The sequence below is a fragment of the Hyperoodon ampullatus genome (genome assembly GCF_949752795.1).
Source record: "Hyperoodon ampullatus genome assembly, chromosome: 2".
Lineage (NCBI taxonomy): Eukaryota > Metazoa > Chordata > Mammalia > Artiodactyla > Ziphiidae > Hyperoodon > Hyperoodon ampullatus.
In genome coordinates, this window is record NC_136915.1 from 29977082 (window position 1) to 30001746 (window position 24665).

A 24665-nucleotide genomic window follows, 5' to 3' on the forward strand; every position below is an offset into this window, starting at 1 on the left:
GGCAGTCATGTTCTCTATGAACAAAGACAGTTTTATTTTTTCCTTCCTAGTCTGTATACTTTTATATACTTTTCCTTGCATTAGCTAGGCATTCCAATACGATGTTGAATAGCAGTGGTGAGAGGAGACATTCTTGCATTGTTCCTGACTTTAGGGGGAAAACATCTAGTTTCTCAGCAGTAAACATGATGTTAGCTATAAGCTTTCTATAATTGTTATGTATCAAGTTGAGGAAGTTCCCCTCCAGTCCTAGTTTTTTTGTTGTTTTTTTGTGTGTGTGTGGTACGCGGGCCTCTCACTGTTGTGGCCTCTCCTGTTGCGGAGCACAGGCTGCGGATGCGCAGGCTCAGCGGCCATGGCTCACGGGCCCAGCCGCTCCGCGGCATGTGGGATCTTCCCGGACCGGGGCACGAACCCATGTCCCCTGCATCAGGAGGCAGACTCTCAACCACTGCACCACCAGGGAAGCCCTCCAGTCCTAGTTTTGCTGAGAGTTTTTATTATGAATGGATGATGGAGTTTGCAAAGTGTTCTTTTCTGCATCTGTTGATATGATCATATGATTTTTCTTCTTTTTTTTCTCTTCATGTGATTAATTACTTTAATTGATTTTCGATATGTTGAACCCAGCCTTGCGTGCCTGGGATAAATCCCACTTGGGGATGGTATGTAATTCTTACACATTGTTGGATTCAATTTGCTAATATTTTGTTGAAGATTTTGCATCTGTGTTCATGAGAGATATTGATCTGTAGTTTTCCTTTCTTGTAATGTCTTTTTCTGGTTTGGGTATTAGGGTATTTTGGCCTCAGAATCATGAGTATTTCCTCTGCTTCTGTTTTCTGGAAGAGATTGCAGAGAATTGGTATCATTTGTTCCTTGAATGTTTGGTAGAATTCGCCAGTGAAACCATCTGGGCCTGGTACTTTCTTTTTTTGGAAAGTTGTTAATTATTGATTCAGTTTTTTTAATAGGTACACACCTATTCAGATTATCTGTTTCTTCTGTGTGAGATTTGGTAGTGTCATTCAAGGAATTGGTCCACTTCATGTAAGTTAACTAATTTGTGGGCCTAAAGTTTTTCATAGTATTCTTTTATTATCCTTTAAATGTCCTTGGGGCCAATGACCCTTTTTTCATTTCTGATATTAATAATTTGTGTTGTCTGTTTTTTTCTTGATTAGTCTGGCTAGAGGTTTATGAATTTCTTTGATCTTTTCAAAGAACTAGCTTTTTCGTTTCCTTCATTTTCCTCTGTTGATTTCTTATTTTCAATTTCATTGATTTCTGCTCTAATTAAGATTTTTTTCCTTCTGCTTGTTTTAGGCCTATATTGTTCTTCTTTATCGTTCTAAGGTAGAAACATAGATTATTGATTTTAAATCTTTCTTCTCTGCATTCAGTGCCATAAATTTGTCTCTTAAGTACTGCTTTCACTGCATCACACTAATTTTGGTAAGTTGTATTTCATTTTCATTTAGTTCAAAATATTTTTAAATTTCTCAAGACTTTTTCTTTAATCCACGTCTCATAGAATTATGTTGTTTAATATATAGATATTTTGGGATTTCCTGGCTATCTTTCCATTATTGATTTCTAGTTTAATTCCACTGTGGTCTGGGACCATACTTTGTATGATTTCTGTTCTTTCATATTTGTTAAGGTGTGTTTTAGGACCATAATGTGGTCTTCCTTAATGAATGTTCTATGTGAGCTTGAGAAGAATGTGTATTCTGCTGTTATTGAGTGAAGTATTTTATAAATGACTCTTAGAATCAGTTGATTGATGGTACTGTTCAAGTCAGCTATTGAATATATACTTATCTTCTGCCTGCTGGATCTGTCAATTACTGATGAAAGTGCATTGAAGTCTCCACTATAATAGTGGATTTGTTTGTTTCTCCTTGCAATTCTATCAGTTTTTGCCTCACTTATTTTGGCATTCTTTTCTTAGCTGCATACATGTTAAAGATTGTCCTGTCTTCTTGAAGAATTGACCCTTTTATTATTATGTAATACCCCTCTTTATCCCTGATAATCTTCCTAGTTCTGAAATATACTTTGTGTGAAAAAATAAAGCGACTTCAATTTTCTTTTTATTGGTGTTAGCATGGTATATCTTTCTGTATCACTTTATTTTAGAATTGGTTTCTTGTAGGCAATATGTAGTTTGGGTCTTTTTTTTTTTTTTTTGGTTGTGGTGGGTCTTAGTTGCAGCAGGCAGACTCCTTAGTTGTGGCACTCAGGCTCCTTAGTTGTGGCATGTGAACTCTTGTTGCAGCATGCGTGTGGGATCTAGTTCCCTGACCAGGGATCGAACCCAGGCCCCCTGCATTGGGAGCGTGGAGTCTTAGCCACTGCGCCACCAGGGAAGTCCCTGGGTCTTATATTTTATCTTCCCCTCTTTTTCTCCATTTTATGGGTTTTTTAAAATAAATTTATTTATTTTATTTATTTATTTTTGGCTGCATTGGGTCTTCATTGCTGCACGTGGGCTTTCTCTAGTTGTGGCGAGCGGGGCTACTCTTTGTTGCGGTGCACAGGCTTCTCATTGCGGTGGCTTCTCTTGTTGCGGAGTACAGGCTCTAGGCGCACAGGCTTCAGTAGTTGTAGCACACGGGCTCAGTAGTTGTGGCTCGCAGGCTCTAGAGTGCAGGCCCAGCAGTTATGGCGCACAGGCTTAGTTGCTCCATGACATGTGAGATCTTCCTGGACCAGGGCTCAAACCCATGTCCCCTGCATTGGCAAGTGGATTCTTAACCACTGCGCCACCAGGGAAGCCCCTCCATTTTATGGTTTTAAATGAGCGTTTTATATTATTCCATTTTCTCTCTTACATCAATTATACTTTTTTTTTTTTTACTTTTAATGGTTTCCCTAGAGTTTGCAGTATACATTTAGAACTAATCTGAGTTCGCTTTCGATAATTCTGTACCACTTCACAGATAGTGTAGATACCTTATAACAAAGTATTCCCAATTCCTCCCTCCCCCTTACAGTATTGCTGTCATTCATTTCACCTATCCGTAAGTTGTAACCACACAATATATTGTTGCTATTATTATTTTGAACAGTATCTCTTAGTTCAGTTAAGAATAAGAAAGTAAAAGATTTTATTTTACTTTTATTTATTCCTTCTCTGACCTTTTTTTATATATAGATCTGGACTTCCGACCTGTATACTTTTCCTTCTTTCTGAAAAACGTCTTTTATCATTTATTTCAAGGCAAGTCTACTGTCAACAGATTCCCTTAGTTTTTATTCGTCATATTTCCCCTTCACTTTTTAAAAAATTATTTGCTTATGTTTACTTATAAATCAAACTATCTACTCACATAGTTTCAAGTGTTAAATCATTCTGGAATTCTTATTTTCAAAAACAGCACCTTTGGGCTTCCCTGGTGGCGCAGTGGTTGAGAGTCCGCCTGCCGATGCAGGGGACACGGGTTCGTGCCCTGGTCTGGGAAGATCCCACATGCCGCGGAGCAGCTGGGCCCGTGAGCCATGGCCGCTGAGCCTGCGCGTCTGGAGCCTGTGCTCCGCAAGGGGAGAGGCCACAACAGTGAGAGGCCCGTGTACTGCAAAAAAAAAAAAACAAAAAAAACAAAAAAACCCAGCACCTTTATAGCTGTCATCCCATTTGTTTTTTTCATAGAAAAACTCTTTAATCATCTGCCACTTTTTAAATTTCATTTTTGTTTATTGAGTGCTGCTGCCTGTATTTCAGTTTCTTCTGTAGTCCTGCCCTGTTTTGCCAGAGCCCTGAGACCTCTACATTTGTCTCATGTTGGTGTAGGTGATGCCTTCTATAAATCAGTCACTTGGTGTCAATTTTTTTTTTTTTTTGGCCACGCTGCGTGGCATGCGGGCTTTTAGTTCCCCCATCAGGAATCGAACCCCTTGCAGTAGAAGCTCAGAGTCTTCACCACTGGACCACCAGGGAAGTCCCAGGTGCCAAATTTTGATTGTAGTTTTCATTCCTTCTGAGGTACTGTTTTCACAGGAGTGTTCCTGAATTAACTTTTTTTTTTTTTTTTTTTTTTTTTTTTTGCGGTACGAGGGCCTCTCACTGCTGTGGCCTCTCCCGTTGCAGAGCACATGCTCCAGACGCGCAGGCTCAGCGGCCATGGCTCACAGGCCCAGCCGCTCCGCGGCATGTGGGATCTTCCCAGACCAGGGCACAAACCCGTGTCTCCTGCATCGGCAGGCGGACTCTCAACCACTGCGCCACCAGGGAGGCCCCTGAATTAACTATTTTTAAACAAGTTTTTCTGTATATGTGTGATAAAATATACATAACATAAAATTTACCATTTTAACCACCTTAAAGTACACAATTCACTGGCATTAAGTATATTCACAGCATTGTGCAGCCATAACTACTGTCCACTTCCAGAACTTTTTCATCATCTCAAACAGAAACTCTGTACCCATTAAATAGTAACACCCCATTCCCCTACCCACCAACACCTGGTAGCCTCTATTCTACTTTCTGTCTCTATGAATTTACCTATTATATAAATGGAATCATACAATACTTATCCCTTTGTTTCTGGCTTATTTCACTTAGGGTAATGTCCTCAAGGTTTATCTGTGTTGTAGTATGTATCAGAATTTTCTTCCCCTTTTTTGTTGTAAAATATACTAATATATAAAACAAAAAATTTACCATTTTAACAAGTAACAATGTTCAGTGACATTAAGTACATTCAGTGTTGTACAACCAGCACCACCATCCATCTCCAGAACTTCTTCATCATCCCTAACTGAAACTCAGCACTAACTCCCCATCTCCCCTCCTCAACCCCTAGAAACCTATATTCTACTTTCTGTCTCTATGAATTTGACTGAATAAAACATACAGTATTTGTCCTTTTGTGACTGTTTATCTCATTAAGCATAATGTCCTTAAGGTTTATCCATGTTATAGTATGTATCAGAATTTTCTTCCGTTTTAAGGCTGAATAATATTCCATTGTATGTATATACACATTTTGTTCATCTGTTCATCAATGGGCACTTGGATTAGTTCCACCTTTGGGCTACTGTGAATAATGCTGCTTTGAACATGAGTATACAGCTCTCTGTTCCAGTCCTTCCTTTCAGTTTTCTTGGGTATATTACCAGAAGTGAAATTGCTGGATTATATAATTCTGTTTTAGTTTTTTGAGCAATTGCCTTACTGTTTTGTACAGAGTCTGCACCATTTTGCATTCCTGTCAGCAGTGTACAAGGTTCCAGTTTCTCCACGTTCTTGCCAATACTTATTTATTTATTTTAGCCATCCTATTGGGTGTGAAGTAGTATCTCTTTATGGTTTTCATTTGCATTTTCCTAATGATTAGTGATGTGGAACATCTTTTCAGGTGTTTACTGAACATTTGTAGATCGTCTTTGGAGAAACGTCTATTCAAGTCCTGTGGTCATTTTTATTTGGATTGTTTGGGTTTTTTCTTATTGAGTTATAGGAGTTAGTGTGTGTGGTTTTTTTGTACATGTTGTTTTTCGTTGTTTTGTTTTCTTGGTTGGTTGGTTGGTTGGTTTGTGGCCACACTGCACAGCTTGTGGGATCTTAGTTCCCCACCCAGGGATTGAACCCAGGCCCTTGGCGGTGAGAGTATGGAGTCCTAACCACTAGTCCACCAGGGAATTCCCAGGAGTCAGTGTTTAATTGTTCCTGCAGTTAATGGCTTCATCAGCTTCTGCTTCTAATAAGCTGATCTTGGCTGTGATTCTCTGTATTCACCTGTTTTGGGGGTGGCAGTTTTCTCTGATGGATCTAAGACTAAGACAAGTCATTGATTTTCAGTTTGTTCAGCTTTTTTTGTTGTTGTTGTGAAGATGGAAATGATGACTTCTAATCTTTTATGCTTTGGTGCTATAGCTAATGTCCAGAGTGGTATTTTTAAAGTACAAATCTGATTTTATCCCCTTCCCTATCACCCCCACTTCAGTAGTTTTTCATGATACAATTGGTAAAATTGATATTTAAGATTATCTTCCAAGGATTTGCATGTTCTAATCTGTGACTTTTTTAAAATAAATTTATTTATTTTTTATTTTTGGCTGAGTTGGGTCTTCGTTGCTGCGCACAGGCTTTCTCTAGTTGCAGCGAGTGGGGGCTACTCTTTGTGTGATGCGCAAGCTTCTCATTGCGGTGGCTTCTCTTGTTGTGAAGCATGGACTCTAGGTGCGCAGGCTTCAGTAGCTCTGGCACGAGGGCTCGGTAGCTGTGGCTCACGGGCTCTAGAGTTCAGGCTCAGTAGTTGTGGCACACAGGCTTAGTTGCTCCGCAGCATATGGGATCTTCCCAGACCAGGGCTTGAACCCGTGTCCCCTGCATTGGCAGGCGGATTCTTAACCACTGCGCCACCAGGGAAGCCCCTAATCCATGACTTCTTACCTCTTCAGAATTCATCTCACTTTATGCTCTTTTTTCCCCACAAAAACTCTTTGTTTATCCTCTTCCTTCTACCTGTATTGCTTCTCATAATCCATCTTCCACCCTTTACCAAGTAAATACACATTCTTTTGAATTTTAGTTCAGACATCCCTTCCTTGGGGAAGCTTTGCCTGACCTCCCTGACAAGGTCAAATTCTCTCACTTCTATTGTCTTACAGCACCTTGTTACCACTCCTTTATGTTGTTGCACAGTTACAATGTTAAATTTGAAGTTATTTAATTAATGGCTATTTCTCTGACTAGACTATAAGCTCTGTGAGGGCAAGAACAATGTCTCTCTTGACTTAACACTGTATATCCAGAGCTTCGCACAGTACTATCATGTATTAGGTGGCTCATTAAATATTTGTTGAATGAATTAATAAACCTTTTTAGAGGGCAACTTTTCAGTATCTATAAAAATGTTAAGTATATATATATCTGATCCCTCGATTCTACCTGTAGAAATTTATCCTGAAGCTATAGTTATATAACCAAATGAAAGTTAAATATACAAGGATGTTATTCATAGCATTGTTTGAAATAATGGAAACCTGGAAAAAGTTAAAAATATGTCGGTGTATGAGTAGTGGTTAGATACCTTATGGCATTTAAAAACAAAGTAACTGCTGTTGTTATAAATAATAAGGGCATCTATATATTGGCATTCAGAGCGTAGTATATTATTAAGTGAATATGACAAGTTACACAATAGAGTGTATAGTATATTCTCAATTTTTGTTTAAAAGTGTTTTCCATGTGTTATATATAAGAAGTTATGTACACCGAACTCTTTATGGTAGTTACAATGGCAGAGAGGGGGAGAGGAACAGGAAACAGGATAAGGAAAGGAACAGGATAAAAACCTTTATACAGTAATACCTCTATATTTCTAAATTAAAGTTTAGAGAATCGGATTGAAAGCTATAAGTATACTGTGATTATAACTGCATTAAAATAATGCAAATGAGAACATTATTGGAAGAGAGTACAATTAAATACTAATAAGGGTTTATGTATGATATTTTTCTCTGGTTTTTCGGTTATTGTGGTTATACTATTTTCGTGAAGACAAAAGTATGCTTCCTTATATATGAAGAAAACAACTGGAAAAAAATATCACTAAATACTTAAGCTAATCTTCAAGGCAGTAAGTATACTTTATTTTTTAGGATTTTTTTTCATATTTTATAGTTGTATATTGTAGAACACAGTTTTCAGAAATGCTGGAAGCAGTTCATTCAAAAGATCTAGTTTATTTTAATTGGCTAGGTAACAAGTTAAAACATTTAAGATAGACAGTATATTACTAATTGCACTCTTTTTTTTTTTTTTTTTTTTAATTTTGGCTGCTCTGGGTCTTCATTGCAGCGTGAGGGCTTCTCTAGTTGTGGCCTGCAGACAGACGCAGGCTCCAGAGCACATGGGCTCAGTAGTTGTGGCGCACAGGATTAGTTGCCCCACGGCATGTGGGATCTTAGTTCCTCCGCCAGGGATCGAACCTGCGTCCCTGCATTGGAAGGCGTATTCTTAACCCCTGGACCACCAGGGAAGTCCCACTAATTGCACTCTTGAATGCCCTCAAAACTCTGCACATTTATATAATCAAATAAGGCAGTATAGGGAATTCCCTGGCGGTCCAGTGGTTAGGATCCGCGCTCTCACTGCAGAGGGCTCGGGTTCAGTCCCCGGTTGGGGAATTAAAATCCCACAAGCCGCGCAGCATGGCTGAAAAAAAAAAAAGCAGTATACTTTAAATTTTAATAACATTGTTTTAATATTGGTATAAGTTTTGGTATCCTGTAATACAGTGATGTATTTCACAAGGGGAAACATACATAGCAGCTTAATTTTCAGTAAAATTTGCCTTTTTATAACTAGAGGTATTTGTATTTGTTCCATAGCGGAGGTGAAACGTGTTGGAGATACACTTTTGGGTATGGCTACACAGTGTGTTCAAGTCAAGAATGTAATAAAAACATCCCCTCAAACTCTCTCAAACCTGTGCCTAAAGATAAATGTTAAACTTGGAGGGATCAATAATATTCTTGTACCTCATCAAAGGTAAGATAAGCTAATCACCTAATAAAATATTAATTTTTCTCTGTATTGCCATATCTAAGACCTGTGTAAGAGACACCTTTGATGATTCCTGCCATGGGAGATAAGTAGATATTTTGGCAAAAACTTAAGAATTTTGATTGGCAAAATTTACAAGATTTCTTTATGAAAAATCCCCTCCCATCTCCATTTTCATTTAGTATGCAAAGTACCTCATCCCCGGCTAGAAAGTATTGAGAATTTTATTTATTTTTCACTGGAGAGCCCAGCCTGAAGAACTTTCTCATTGTTTGGTAGTCATCTTCAAGCTGGTGTCATGAGGCAACTCACTCATCTAGAAAGTGAGGGAAGCCTTTCTTCCCTCCTTTAGGGGCTTTGGGTGGAGTTGGAAGGGGGGGCATCTCAATTAAGGAAGCCATATCAACTCCTGGCGGAGTCAGTGGGACAACAGATGTTACTGTTATATCACCATCATGTCTAAGAGCTCTTAGGAAGTATGACACGTAATGACCTAGAAATAGGGTGCTGGGGAAGAGGCTGTTATTTGGAGAATTGAACAACAGGTTTCCTTTTAATAGTTGAAGCAGCTAGGGCTCTAAAAAATTAAATATCTTGTTGACACAGAAGCTCTTTTTTTCCTGTTTTTCCATACTGCCTCTACTTCCCATCCCTATATGAGATTCATAAATGACATGAATGTAGAATTTTATCAACAACCCCAAGAACTAAGAGTCATTTGAATCTTAAAGGATACAGTTTTAAAAATAAAATGAACTGCTAGCTACTTTATGACTATTAAATGTATGTTACTCAAATTTTATACTTTTGGTCAGAGGCGGGGGAGTAGTAGAGTCCCATAATCCCTTCCAGTGTGGTTTAATGATTCTTTATCTCCTTGAGAGATTACACTGGCTTAAAATGTAAGTAGATTAAAGAACGATTGATACAAATCAGTGGATTAATATGAAGAAGTTTATCATTTTATGTCTATTAAGAATGCTAGCAGCAGTTGACCTTTGCAACCACCAGCACTGCTGCTTAAGGCAGAAAACTTCTCTGAATACTTCACTTAATGGAGATTCATGATTTAAGAGAATAAAGCTGTCAGTAGTTCAAGCCTATGAAGTTGTCTATAACGGACCTCCTCTGTGCTATGCCAGCAACTTGCAGTTGTGTTGCAGTAGTGTGAAATAGGTAAAAGAATAATGAAAAAAATGATCTAACTCTTTTTAAAACTGTGTTTAAGACCTTCTGTGTTCCAGCAACCAGTGATCTTTTTGGGAGCAGATGTCACTCATCCACCAGCTGGTGATGGGAAGAAGCCTTCTATTGCTGCTGTGAGTATCTTTAGACAGGTTTATCTTATCTAAAGTTTAGACAAAGATCAACATTTCAGTTTTAACTTTTTGAATTTTAATGACATTTTCTTTGAAACCAACTTTTATAAATACAAAGTTTAAAAAATATATTTATAAAGTTTTATAAATATATATATCTATATGTAGATCTATGCAGAGCCGACTTTCAAATGTTCTTTGGGTTTTTGAAAAGAATGATTATTCTCTGGTTTGGAGGCTGCAAGTTCTGTATATATCTATTAAATCAAGTTTATTAATTATATTACTCATGTCTTCTGTATCCTACTTCAATTTGTCTGTTTGACCTCTCCATGGTTGTATATTTTCAGTTACTTTTTGTAATTCAGAGTTTGTTTATGTATTTCAGTAGTGTCTTTGTTACAGAAAGATGCATTACATATAAGTTTGCTGGATTGCATTTTTTTCAGTATAAAATATCTTTCATCTTTGTCCACTTTAATACTTTGCACTTGAACTCTTTATTACTGCTCCTCTTACTTTTAACATCTGCCTGTTCTATCTTTTGCCCACCTTTATATTTGTAACCTTTCTGTGTCAGTTCAAAAGTGTATTTCTTATAAACTTCATAAAGCCAGATGATATTTTACCCAACTTGAAAATTGCTTGACATCATTCATTATCATCTTTACTTTTAATTTTTAAAATCTGATAAATCTTTCCTTGAAAATGATAGTAATATTAAATTTTTCACTTATTTTTCCAAAGCTCTTTTCATTAATGAAGAAAATTGACTTTTATCTATTAATAAATTATATTTCCTTGTATTCTTAATGTTATGCATAAATTGTGTACATTTCAAGTGTCCTAGAGGTAGTATTGAGCAATCTCTGATATTCATTAAAATGTTCCTAGAGAAGATAAATAATACAAAATTTCTAAAGACTTACTTAGGATTTGCTATTTTAGGGTTGTTTTCCAGGGAAGTTTAAGCACATTTAAATTCTTTTGGACTTCTGGGTTGTCATTGTCCTTTTTTGCTAAATCCATTTCTACCAAATATTCACTTTCTTTTATAATTATCAGAGGTCTTGTAAATAGAATTTGATTATTTTTGCTATACATCTTCTATTCCCAAGAACTTAAAGACTAGTGTGAGAAAAAATGTAAGTAATAAATGCCATGTAGTATAATAGATACTACCATGATAGTGATGTAAATTAAAATTGCAAAAATCTGGTGTGTTGAGGAATTCCAAATGCAGGGAATTGGAATGTATTATAGCAGACTGTGAGGCTTTTAAGATTTTGTAAGGCTTTTTTTTGCCATCAGACGGGGTATGGATTTATTTTTAGCAGTGGAAAAGAAATGGTCAGGTTCCTTTTTTTTTTTTTTTTTTTTTTACTTAGAGAAAATTTTAAAAAGCAGATACAATTCCATGTACCTAAAGAAGTAGACAAGTTCTAGCTCACTTTTTAAAAACTCTTGGTTATTTTCTAATCTGACCTAAGACTGAAGAGAAATGTAAGAATTTTCCATATCTTGGTTTCTAATAAGATGTTTAAATTACTGAGAGGAATTTAGGTACTGTTTTGAAATAGTTTGTTTTTATTTATCTATGTTTTAATTGATATATAATTGACATATAACATTTTAGTTTCAGGTGTATAACATGATTTGATATTCATATATATTGTGAAATGATCACTACAATAAGTCTAGTTAACATCTGTCACCATACATAGTTGCAAAAGTTTTTTCTTATGGGGAGAACTTTTTTTTTTTTTTTTTGGCTGCGCCGGGTCTTAGTTGTGGCACACAGGATCTTTCCTGGTGGCGCCTGGGCTTCAGAGTGCGTGGGCTCTGTCGTTGCAGCGCGAGGGCTCTCTAGTTGTGGCACCCAGGCTTAGTTGCCCCAAGGCATGTTGGGATCTTAGTTCCCTGACCAGGGATCAAACTGGCGTCCCCTGAATTGCAAGTGCTGAGAACTTTTAAGATTTACTCTCTTAGCAATTTTCAAATATGCAGTACAGTATTAACTGTAGTCACCATGGTGTACATTACATCCCCATGGCTTATTTATTTTACATCTGGAAGTTTGTACCTTTTGAGCCATTTCACCCATACCCCACCCCTCTGGCAACCACCAGTCTGTTCTCTATATCTGTGAACTCAGTTGGGATTTTTTGTTTTTAGATTCCACATATAAGTGGCATCATATGGTATTTGTCTCTGTCTGACTTATTTCACTTAACATAATGCCCTCAGGGTCCATCCATGTTGTCACAAATGGCAAGATTTCATTCTTTTTTATGGCCCAATGATATTCTATTGTATGTATATGCCACATTTTCTTTATTCATCCATCCATCAATGGACACTTAGGTTGTTTCCATGTCTTGGCTGTGTAAATAATGCTGCAGTGAACATGGAGGTGCAGAGGTCCATTTTTGAAGCATGACTTTGTTATAGATACTCTACCCTAGAAGAAAGAGAAGCTGGAGGTAGAATAACCAGCTGGTTCTTGGCCCAGGCTCTGATCAGTGATGTGTGAACACTTTTAAATATTCTGGTTCCAGTGATCATGCTTCAGTAGATCTCTGAGTGACTACAGTCAAGGAGAACTTATAAGTTCATGCTTCAGAGTTCCCTCTGCTCCAAACACATAACAGTATTAAGACACAGAGAGAAAAAATTAAGATAGCTACTCTCAAAACCAAGATTTAAAATTTATGAAGCATAAGAGTTCTTAAGGTAATGCCAAAGTCATCTTGAATATAGCTTCTGGGGTAGTTTGCTAAACTGTAAGAGCTATAAAGAGAAATCAAGAGTTTGAATGGACCTTCTTTTTTATTTATCTCCTTCCTCTATGTACATCTCTTTGTCTTTCTTTCCTTACTAATATTTAGGTTTACCAGCAACATCTGTACATTAGAACCAAATTGTTAAATATAAAGTACAGCCTACTTATGGGAAAATAGTTTTTGACCCTAGACTGGGTCTTTTATTCTGTTCTTCACTGGAATTATCTATTTTTATTACTTTCAAAATGAACTGTGATAAATAGTTAAGGTTATAATAAAATACAAATTTAAATGAAATCCTTTTCCTTTTTTTTCAACTTTTTTATGGTAAAATTCATATTCGTATAGTTTTGAATACCTTAATTTCTATGTTTTCTTTACTTTTTTCAACCTAGGTTGTAGGTAGTATGGATGCCCACCCAAGCAGATACTGTGCTACAGTAAGAGTTCAGAGACCCCGACAGGAGATCATCCAGGACCTTGCCTCCATGGTCCGAGAACTTCTCATTCAGTTTTATAAGTCAACTCGGTTCAAACCTACTCGTATCATCTTTTATCGGGATGGTGTTTCAGAGGGGCAGTTTAGGCAGGTTGGTTGCCTGGGATTCTCATCATCCTGTGGTTAAATCAGATACTGTGTTTATAATATGGTGTCTAGTTCTGAAGTTAGGAACCTTAATTGAGAGTTCCTAAAGTCAAATGTTGATACTTCCTTAGATTTTCCCTTTTAAAATATTTACTGGATATGTAAGCCTTGATTGCTAAGACCATGCTCTGATAATAGTTAAAATGGAATAGAGAAGTATAATTAGCTGTGAGGTGATGAGTTTAAGAAATTCTAAGTCTAAATCATTGTCTTACTTTGAAGTATGTATAGGAGAACAACTGACTAGATCAAATCTTTCCATTTCATCTTCTCTAGGTATTATATTATGAACTACTAGCAATTCGAGAAGCCTGCATCAGTTTGGAGAAAGACTATCAACCCGGAATAACTTACATTGTAGTTCAGAAGAGACATCACACTCGATTATTTTGTGCTGATAGGACTGAAAGGGTAATCTTACATTTATTGTAATACTATTATAATCAAAGGTTATCTAACATAGTTCATAGAGCACTTAACAGAGGCTCTCTGCCAACAGCAGAGTTTCTGATATATAGTAGTAGGTTACAGCAAAGCAGATTGATTATGAGTATAGAAGCATCAAAATAAGTTAATTTTTAACTTTCTAGAATTTCTAGTAACCCTCCAAATGTTCAAAATCCCATTATACTTTTTCGTTGTTGTGAAGAAACGCATAGTTTTAAAATTGTTCTTTTTATTCATATTTTCCTTAAATGTTCAGAAGAAAACAGGTATGTTCTATTTTTAAAATATCTTGTAAAAATTAATTTTACAAGCTAGGGACATTCTAGAGTGATTAGTGAAAATTCATGCAAACTAACTGTCCTCTTCAGCGCTCTGCCCCCATCCTGTAAACCTTAGAGCGGAGAAATCTGAGGAGTACAAGGGCCAGCGTCCCCTTGGGAAAGGGGGTCAATAGAAAAGACTGAAAAAGAAAGGAGTGTGTCTTGTCTTTGGTACATCTGGTCTTTGATGACACTCGTTGTGTAGCTTTGGGCAAGGAACTTAACATCTCTGTGCCGGTTTCTTTCTGAGCAAGGTTTGGATAATATTAATATTTGCCTTATTTGGGTTTTTGAAAGGATTTTTTTTTAATTAAAATGTGTAATGTACTTAGAACTGTGCTTGGCACATGCTAAGCACTCAGTGGAGGTTACCTAGTTGTAGAGTGGTGGTAATGGTGGTAGTGATAGAGAAAAAGAGGGCATAATGGCAGGCACTGTTCTGGATATTTTTTATAAATTTAACCCTCACAAACAACACTGTGAGGTACTTATTATTATTATCCCCATTTTTCACAGTAGGAAACTGTGGCACATGGAGGTTAAATTGGTAGAGCTAGGACTCAAAATAGGCAATCTGGCTCTAGAGTACTCTTAATCACTGTCCTATACCACATCTCTAATAGCAGTAATGATAGTTTTATTTTGGCCTCCATGTTGTTAAAGGCCTGTGCCCCAAATTACATTTCTGTACCTAGAAAACCAAAGGTTTCTTCAAAAGTTAGATCAGGAAAACCTAAGTTAGATTTCATGATTTCTTGCAACTGATGTTTAATTGTGCCTTTCCTTCATTTGTTTGCTTCTCTTTCATCTTTGCTCTAAATCTACTAATCATAATAGATGAGAGATAATTATAAATGAGGAAATAGGCATAGAGAGGAAAATACCGTGCCCTAGATTTCATGACTAGAAACTGGTGGAGCTCTGATATGAACCCAGGCATTCTGCCGCCTCTCTAAAGAGAATAAAACTTTTAAATATATATTAATTAGGAGATTTGTGTGTTAAGAATAGGCATAATTTAGTAGTTTATGAACTGTTTTCTTTATTTTGTGATTTGGTGAAGCTAGCTGGTTGGTCCACACAGATATAACTCCAGCCACCACCTGGTAACAGTCCCTCACACAGCAGAAATAATGTCTGAGTCAGTAAAAGAGTCTCTGATTTGTTAGCCTTGTAAACCTCGACTTACAATTAATGATTTTAAATATGTTAGGGATAAGGAGGTAGAGGTAAGTATATATATGCATTTAAAGTGTTTTATTAGGAGACTTTCATTATCAGGAGTTTCGAACTTTTTCATTTACATCATGTATTATTCAGAGAAAATCACGGTATCTGTTTTCTTACAAGATGTTGAAACTGCTAATATGAAATAAAAGAAATAGGGCCTTTGCAGTCATTTCCATGTTTTTGACTCTCAGTTCTGCCCTTTATTGTATGCTATTGGGCAAGTTATTTTGTATTCCTGAGCTGTAGATTCCCCCCAGACAAATGGGAATAATACCTAACTTGCAGGATTATGAGGATTAGAAATAACGTATGTAAAGTACCTGGCATATAAATGGTTAACAAATGGTGACTCCAGTTGATGCTGTTGTCAGCATTCTTTCCCTCTAAAAATATAGGGTTCTCTGAGAAAAATGCTTATTTTCATAAAACTGCACATTCAAGAGTACCTGCTCTGCACAGATGTCATAAATTGGAGCACTTAAAGTAACTTAAAAAAAATTTTTTTTTTAAGTTTTCTACCCATATTGCGATCAACTACCAACTAAGCATCAGTAGAGACTAATAACTCTTTGTTATCAGCTTTCACTTTCAGCAACATTTAAGAACAGGAACTAGGACTAGAATAAGGTCTGCTCTTAATGCCTGCTTAAGTAATATTTCAAGCCAAAAGTAGTGAAACATGGGATCAGCCTATGTATTTATATCTTTTTAAAAGTGCTTTCAGACACATTCTTTACCTTTGTCTTGTTTGTTTAAACTTTGACCAAACAAATCTAGGTCGGAAGAAGTGGCAATATCCCAGCTGGAACAACAGTTGATACAGACATTACACACCCATATGAGTTTGATTTTTACCTCTGTAGCCATGCTGGAATACAGGTAAGCCTATACTTTGGGTGAAATGTTTTTATTCAGGAACTTCTGTTCTTAGGCATATTTTTTTAATCTCAGAAAAAAGAGAAAGAAATATTCTTCTCTGCACTTCAGATTTTTTCCACATGAAATTAGATGAAACTTTCAGTAACTAAATCATATCCCCTTTTTCACCTTGAGAGGGACTTATTTCTACGAAAGTACCAGAATATAAGTATTTTAATAGAAGGCATCTCCCTAAACTATGTCCTTAATTTAATGTAAAACTTCAAAAAAATCTAAAATACCTGATTGTTCCTTTGATATATTCTTTTTGATAATAATACTTCATAGAAAACTTTGACATTTACTGGCAGATATTGAGCATGTGAAAGAGTTTAGTTGTAGAATTACAGCTTTAAGTTTCAGTTAAATAATTCTAAGTCTTATTTTCAGAAAATCTTATTGTTAATTTTTTAGCTATACTTAGTAAAACATAAGCTGTAATTCAGTGCTTCTCAAACTTTCCAGCAGCAGAGAGTGAATCCACATTCGCAGGATATCTGAGAGATGTAGCCCAAAATTATTTTAGTATACTTGCCATTGATTAAAATAGAAATTTCAGGAAGATGTACCTAACTGTATATCTGAATCTTAAAGCTTTATATGTCCCACATACAATAACCCCAGTTTCACTCTTAGGGCTTTAAAATTATTGTCCTACTCACTTACATTTGTTCTTATAACTGCTCCTGTGTACAATCAATGTGTTACATTTTCATGGTGGGTGGTAACAGTCAGCAAAACAAAGTTAAAAGTACCTTCTGAGATAAAATCTATTATCATTCGAGTACATATTTTAACCTTAAGTTTCTCTCCATGTATCCCAAGGAACCCAGGGTGGCAGGTAGGGTAGTGACCCTGAGAGGGCACAAAGGGGCTTTGTGGTTGCAGTTAACATTGAGTTTCTTGATTTGGGTGCTGGTTTCATGGGTATATTCTCTTTGTGAAAAATTCATCAGTCTACACGTATGGTACATGAATTTTTTTCTATATATATTTACTTCTATAAAAGGTTTACATTAAGAACAAAAAAGACTACACTTATTTCCTCTTCAACTTATAGCAAACTGCCTTCTGCCCCACCATTATTGCTCCTTGATCTCTGTAACTTCTGACTCTGTTATAATCATGCACTCATCAAAACCGTCTACCATTTGGCTTCCACTACACATTTTATCCTACCTGTCATCTTACCCTTCTGTTTTTTCTAGGTTTCGTTCTTCTTCCACCTACCTTTTTTTTTTTTTTTTTTTTGCGGTACATGAACCTCTCACTGTTGTGGCCTCTCCCGTTGCGGAGCACAGGCTCCGGACGCGCAGGCTTAGCGGCCATGGCTCACGGGCCCAGCCACTCCGCGGCACGTCGGATGCTCCCGGACCGGGGCACGAACCCGTGTCCACTGCATCGGCAGGCGGACTCTCAACCACTGCACCACCAGGGAAACTCCCACCCACCTTTTAAAATTTTAAGTTCAGGGAATTACCTGGCGGTCCAGTGGTTAGGACTCAGCTCTTTTACTGCCGTGGGCCTGGGTTCAGTCCCTGGTCAGGGAACTAAGATCCTGCAGGCTGTGCAGCACAGCCGAAAAAAAAAAAATTTAAGTTCAAGTAATATTTATGACTTTGAAATCTCTTTTTACAGATACAACTTTTCTCCTGATTTCCAGATCTTGAAGTTATTTTTGATTGTACCCTCTCACCTGCCACCCTTATCTAATGGAATCCCTGAACTCTACAGAATCTATCTTCTTAGTCTAAGACCTATCTCTTATTCTTTTTTTTCTTTTTTGGCTGTGTTGGGTCTTCGTTGCTGTGTGTGGGCTTTCTCTACTTGCGGCGAGCGGGGGCTACCCTTTGTTGCAGTGCACGGGCTTCTCATTGTCATGCCTTCTCTTGTTGTGCAGCGTGGGCTCTAGGCACGTGGGCTCAGCAGTTGTGGCTCACGGGCTCTAGTGCGCAGCCTCAGTAGTTGTGGCGCACAGGCTTAGTTGCTCAGTGGCATGTGGGATCTTCCCGGACCAGGGCTCGAACCCATGCCCCCTGCATTGGCAAGCGGATTCTTAACCACTGTGCCACCAGGGAAGCCCCTATCTCTTATTCTTATCCTCACCTCCCCTGCTTAGTTCAAGTTCTCATTATTACTTTCCTATATAATTACATGATGATCCTGGGTGCCCTCATTTAGTCTGTTCTCATTAGATTAATTAAAACAGCTAAGATCCGGACTTCCCTGGTGGCACAATGGTTAAGAATCTGCCTGCCAATGCAGGGGACACGGGTTCGAGCCCTGGCCCAGGAAGATCCCACATGCCGTGGAGCAACTAAGCCCGTGCGCCACAACTACTGAGTCTGCATTCTAGAGCTCACGAGCCACAACTACTGAAGCCTGTGCGCCTAGAGCCTGTGCTCCGCAGCAAGAGAAGCCACCACACTGAGAAGCCTGTGCACCGCAGTGAAGAGTAGCCCCCGCTCGCCGCAACTAGAGAAAGCCCACAGTGCAGCAACGAAGACCCAACCATAAATAAATTTATTTAAAAAAAAAAAAGCTAAGATCCTATCATTCATCTCCTTAGTGCTTCACATCCATTGAAGGTGAAGTCTCATCTTCCTAGGACAACCTATAGACTCAAGTCCTTATATCCACTATCCTGCTCCCTGCGCTGCTGCTATACCCTCAGTCTCTCTGTCTCTCGCTCTTTTCTCCCATTCTTCCCTCCTATTCTTCCCTCCTACTCCTTCCCTCTCCTTTTCTCTTCCTCTGTGTATGACTGTCTCCTCTCTTTTACATACACAAACATACAACACAGCTGCAGCCATTCTAAACTACTTTTTAGGTAATTCTCATAAGTATCCTGTCCATGCTGCTTCCTTACCTTAAGTATTTCTTCCCTAACTTACTCCTGCTCATCCTTTAAGACTCATCTCAGACATCAGCTCTTCCCAGTAGTCTTGTATCCTTCCCCAAGACAAGTGCCCCTTTCTGCACTGCCTGAGCACCCTATGCATACCTTTTTGTTGCACTTATTACACAGCATTGTAATCAAACTTTTCTTTCTCTCCCCTTTCCACTAGTCTATAAGGTCCCAAAAGGCAGAGGTTATTCAATCAACAGATATTTATTGTGTACCTCTTAGAAGATAGGTGTTGATACTAGGTATGTGGAGTGAACAAATAACACAATCCTTTCCTCTTTTAGTGTATTGGGGGAGATTTATTAAGTAAGTCATCGCACAAATACATACTTATAAATTGGGTTAGGTGCAATAAAAGGAAAGTAAAGATAGGAAGAGAGACTTCAGTGCGGAACTGATTTAGATTAGATTGGGAGATCACAAAAAGCTTCCCTGAGAAATGACATTTAAGATAAGATCTTGAGGAATGAGTAGGAGTTAACCAAGCCAAGAATGAGGAAGAGGCGCATATACAGGCCCTTTTGGTGGAAAAAAATTTGTCCACTGAAGGAATCAAATGGAGGCTGCTGCTGCAGTATGAGAGTAAGTTAGAGAGGTAGCCTAGGCTGGACCCTATGGGCCTTGTTGAGCAAAGATAAGGACTTGGATTTAGTCTAAGTGCATTGGGAAGCTATTAAAATACTTTAAACTAGACACTAACATAATTGGGTGTGTGTTTTGTTTTTTAATTCACTCTTATTTAAGTACTGTTTGTACTGGGGAGTAAGAGTGATATTGAGGACATCAGTTAGGAGTCTTTTAACATAGTCCAAGCAAAAGATACTGGTGGTTGGGACTAGAATGGTGATGGGAGAGAACTGAATGAATTGTAAATAGTTAGGACTTTAGCCCTATGTCTTCTCTGCGCCTGAAATGCTGTTTCCCCTGATCTTACAAGACCTCCTTATCATACAGAGCTCACTTCCATGTCTCTTTCTCAGAGAGACAGGCCTTCTCTAACCGTGGAATCTAATGTAGCCACAGACATAGTCAGTCTTCCATGCTACCCTATATTTTAATTCTCTATTTTTTTTTACATCTTTATTGGAGTATAATTGCTTTACAATGGTGTGTTAGTTTCTGCTTTATAACAAAGTGAATCAGTTATACATATACATATGTTCCCATATCTCTTCCCTCTTGCGTCTCCCTCCCTCCCACCCTCCCTATCCCACCCCTCCAGGCGGTCACAAAGCACCAAACTGATCTCCCTGTGCTATGCGGCTGCTTCCCACTAGCTATCTACCTTACGTTTGGTAGTGTATATATGTCCATGCCTCTCTCTCGCTTTGTCACAGCTTACCCTTCCCCCTCCCCATATCCTCAAGTCCATTCTCTAGTAGGTCTGTGTCTTTATTCCTGTCTTACCCCTAGGTTCTTCATGACATTTTTTTTTCTTAAATTCCATATATATGTGTTAGCATACAGTATTTGTCTTTCTCTTTCTGACTTACTTCACTCTGTATGAGAGACTCTAGGTCTATCTTGATAGCCCAGTTTCTGATGGTTTTATTTATGTGCTATCTGTCTCATCACTGGAATGTGTGTCTTATTCATTACTGTGTGCCCAGAACCTGATACAGGACATGGCATATAGTGAGTGTTCAGTAAATACTGAATGTGTGAATGTACAATATATTATACATGCATTATAAACATACAAATTTGGGGGAGGCAGGATTTGGTAGTAATTTGAACTTTATCCCCAAAATCTTGCACAGTGTCTGAAAAATGATAAACAAATATTTGCTATTGTACGAACTAACCTGTCTCTTTTCTCCTTTACCACTGCCATTTTCATACTTCATACATTCATCATCTCATACCAGCACTAGTGCAGCAGCCTCCTAATTGCTCCCCTTGCTTTTAGTCTCTTCCTGTTTTCTTTTTTTTCTTTTTTTTTTTTCCATGGGGGGGGTGGTGGTGGTGTTTATTTAAAGTAAAAACAAAAACCGTTCACCCTTTTCACCCACCCCTGCCTCTGGCAACCACCAATCTGTTCTCTGTATCTTTGACCGTGCTTTTTAAATTATTTTTCATTTATTCATTTTGATTCCAGATATATGGCATTTGTCTTTCTCTGTCTGACTTATTTTACTTAGCATAATGTCCATATATATATATCACAATTTCTTTTTCTATTCATCCATCGATGGACACTTAGGTTGTTTCCGTATCTTAGCTATTGCAAATAATGCTGCAATGAACGTAGTGGTGCATACTTTTTGAATTAGTGTTTTTGTTTTCTTCAGATAAATACCCATAAGTGGAACTGCTAGATCATATGGTATTTCTGTTTTTAATTTTTTGAGGAACCTCCATACCGTTTTCCATAGTGGCTGCACCAATTTACATTCTCACCAACGGTGTAGGAGGGTTCAAAAGAGAACTCTTATGCATTGTTGGTGGGAGAGTAAACTGGTGCAGCCACTATGGAAAACAGTATGGAGATTCCTCAAAAAACTAAAAATAGAGTTGCCAAGACTTCCCTGGTGGCGAAGTGGTTAAGAATCTGCCTGCCACAGGGGACACGGGTTCTAGCCCTGGTCCGGGAGATCCCACATTCCGCGGAGCACCTAAGCCCATGCACCACAACTACCAAGCCTGCATTCTAGAGCCTGTGAGCCACAACTACTGAGCCCACGTGCCACAACTACTGAAGCCCGCACACCTAGAGCCCACGCTCCGCAGCAAGAGATACCACCGCAATGAGAAGCCCTCACACTGCAACGAAGAGTAGCCCTGCTCACCGCATCTAGAGAAAGCCCGCACGCAGCAACGAAGACCCAATGCAGCCATAATTAATTAATTAATTAATTAATTTTAAAAAATAATAATGAAAATAGAGTTGCCATATGATCCTGCAGTCCCACTCTTGGGCATATACCCAGAGAAAACTATAAATACAAAAGATACATGCAGGGGGTTTCCCTGGTGGTGCAGTGGTTAAGAATCCACGTGCCAATGCAGGGGACACGGATTCGAGCCCTGGTCTGGGAAGATCCCACATGCCATGGAGCAACTAGGCCCGTGTGCCACAACTACCGAGCCTGCGCTCTAGAGCCTGTGAGCCACAACTACTGAAGCCCGCGTGCCTAGAGCCCATGCTCCACAACAAGAGAAGCCACCACGAGAAGCACGCGCACCGCAACAAAGAGTAGCCCCTTCTCACCGCAACTAAAGAAAGCCCACACGCAGCAACAAAGACCCAAAGCAGCCAAAGATAGACAGATAGATAGATAGGTAGGTAGATAGATAAATATTTTAAAAAGAAGGAAAGGAAGTGAGGGAATTTAGTAAAAGAAAAGGTACATGAGGGACTTCCCTGGTGGTACAGTGGTAAAGAATCTGCTTTCCAATGCAGGGGACCTGGGATCGATCCCTGGTCGGGGAACTAAGATCCCACATGCCGCAGGGCAACTAAGCCTGTATGCCACAACTATTGAGCTCTCACACCTCAATGGGAGAGCCTGCATGCCACAAACTACAGAGCCCATGCACTCTGGAGCCTGTGCGCCACAACTAGAGAAAGAAAAACTAGCATACCACAACTAGAGAGAAGCCCCTCTGCCACAACTAGAGAGAGAACCTGTGCGCTGCAACAAAAGATCCCGCGTGCTGCAACTAAGACCCGACACAGCCAAAAAAATAGAGAAAATAAATAAATTAAATAAATAAATTTTTTTTAAAGAAAAGAAGATACATGCACTCAAGTGTTCATTGCAGCACTATTTACAATAGCCAGGACATGGATACAACCTAAATGTCCATCAACAGATGAATGGATAAAGAAGATGTGGTATGTATATTACAATGGAATACTACTCAGCCATAAAAAAGAATGAAATAATGTTATTTGCCGCAACATAGATGGACCTAGAGATTATCCTACTAAGTCAAGTAAGTCAGAAAGAGAAAGACAAATGCCATATGGTATCACTTAGTGTGGAATCTAAAATATGACACAAATGAACTTATCTACAAAACAGGAACAGACTCACAGACATAGAAAACAGACTTGTGGTTGCTAGGGTGGCGGGGGTGATGGATTGCGAGTTTGGGACTAGTAGATGCAAACTATTATATATAGAATGGATAAACAACAAGGCCCTATTGCATAGCACAGGGAACTATATTTAGTATCCTGTGATAAACGATAATGGAAAATAATATAAAAAAGAATGTATATATATGTATAACTGAATCACTTTGCTATACACCAGAAACTAACACAACATTGTAAATCAACTATACTTCAATACAAAAAAAATTTTTTTTTTAAGTTCCCAGGGAATTCCCTGGCAGTCCAGTGGTTAGGACTTCCACGCTTCCATGCAGGGGGCATGAATTCAATCCCTGGAACTAAGATCCCGCATGCCCCACCATGTGCCCCCCCCGCAAAAAAAAAGTTCCCTTTTCTGTCATCACCAACACTTGTTATTTCTAATCTTTCGGATAATAGCCATTCCAACAGCTATGAGGTGATATCACATTGTGATTTTGATTTGCATTTCCCTGATGATTAATGATGTTAACCTTTTTTTCATGTGCCTGTTGACCATCTGTATGTCTTCTCTGGAAAAATGTCTATTCAGATCTGCCCATTTTTCACCTGGATTTTTTTCTTTTGCTATGAATTGTATGAGTTCTTTATATATTTTGGATATTAACCCCTTATCAGATACATGATTTGCAAATATTTTCTCCCATTTAGTAGGTTGCCTTTTTGTTTTCCTGATGGCTTCCTTTGCTGTGCAGAAGCTTTTTAATTTGGTGTAGTTCTACTTGTTTATTTTTGGTTTTGTTGCTTTTGCTTTTGGTGTCAGATCAAAAAAAATCATCACCAAGACCTATATCAAGGAGCTTATTGCCTATGTTTTCTTCCAGGAGTTTTATGGTTTCAGGTCTTACATTTAAATCTTTAAACCATTTTGAGTTAATTTTAGTGTATAGTGTATGCTATAAGATAGTGCTCCATTTTCATTCTTTGCATGTGGCTGTCCAGTTTTCCCAACCCCATTTATTGAAGAGATTGTCCTCTCCCCATTGTAAGTTCTTGCTTCCTTTGTCATAAATTAATTGATCATATGTGCATGGTTTATTTCTGGGCTCTATTCTGATCCACTGATCTATCTATGTGCCTGTTTTTACCATACTGTTTAATTAGTATAGCTTTATAATATACAGTCCCCAACATATGATAGTTTGACTATTTTTTGACTTTACAGTGGTGCGAAAGTGATATGCATTCAGTAGAAACTGTATTTCAAATTTTGAATTTTGATCTTTTCCCCAGCTAGTGATATACAGTACAATACTCTCATGATGCTGGGCAGCAGCAGCAAGCCACAGCTGCCAATAGGTCACACGGTCACAAGAGTAAAAAACTGATATACTCACAACCATTCTGTACCCATATAGCCATTCTGTTTTTCACTTTCAGTACAGTATTCAATAAATTACATGAGGTATTTAACACTTTATTGTAAAATAAGCTTTGTGTTAGATGATTTTGCCCAACTATTGGCTAACAT

At 38.1% G+C, this 24665-nt stretch overlaps 1 protein-coding gene across 1 annotated transcript in view; it reads left to right on the top strand.

The window, feature by feature from the left end:
* AGO3 (argonaute RISC catalytic component 3) overlaps positions 1–24665 on the top strand; it is a gene marked incomplete at its 5' end in the record, with an annotated part of 97120 nt that overhangs the window by 69117 nt on the left and 3338 nt on the right. Inside the window, 8 exon segments of the mRNA XM_079720559.1 lie at positions 8347–8506; positions 9750–9840; positions 13019–13213; positions 13546–13680; positions 14085–14102; positions 14106–14128; position 14130; positions 16044–16145. Coding sequence (XP_079576685.1) covers positions 8347–8506; positions 9750–9840; positions 13019–13213; positions 13546–13680; positions 14085–14102; positions 14106–14128; position 14130; positions 16044–16145 — 725 coding nt within the window.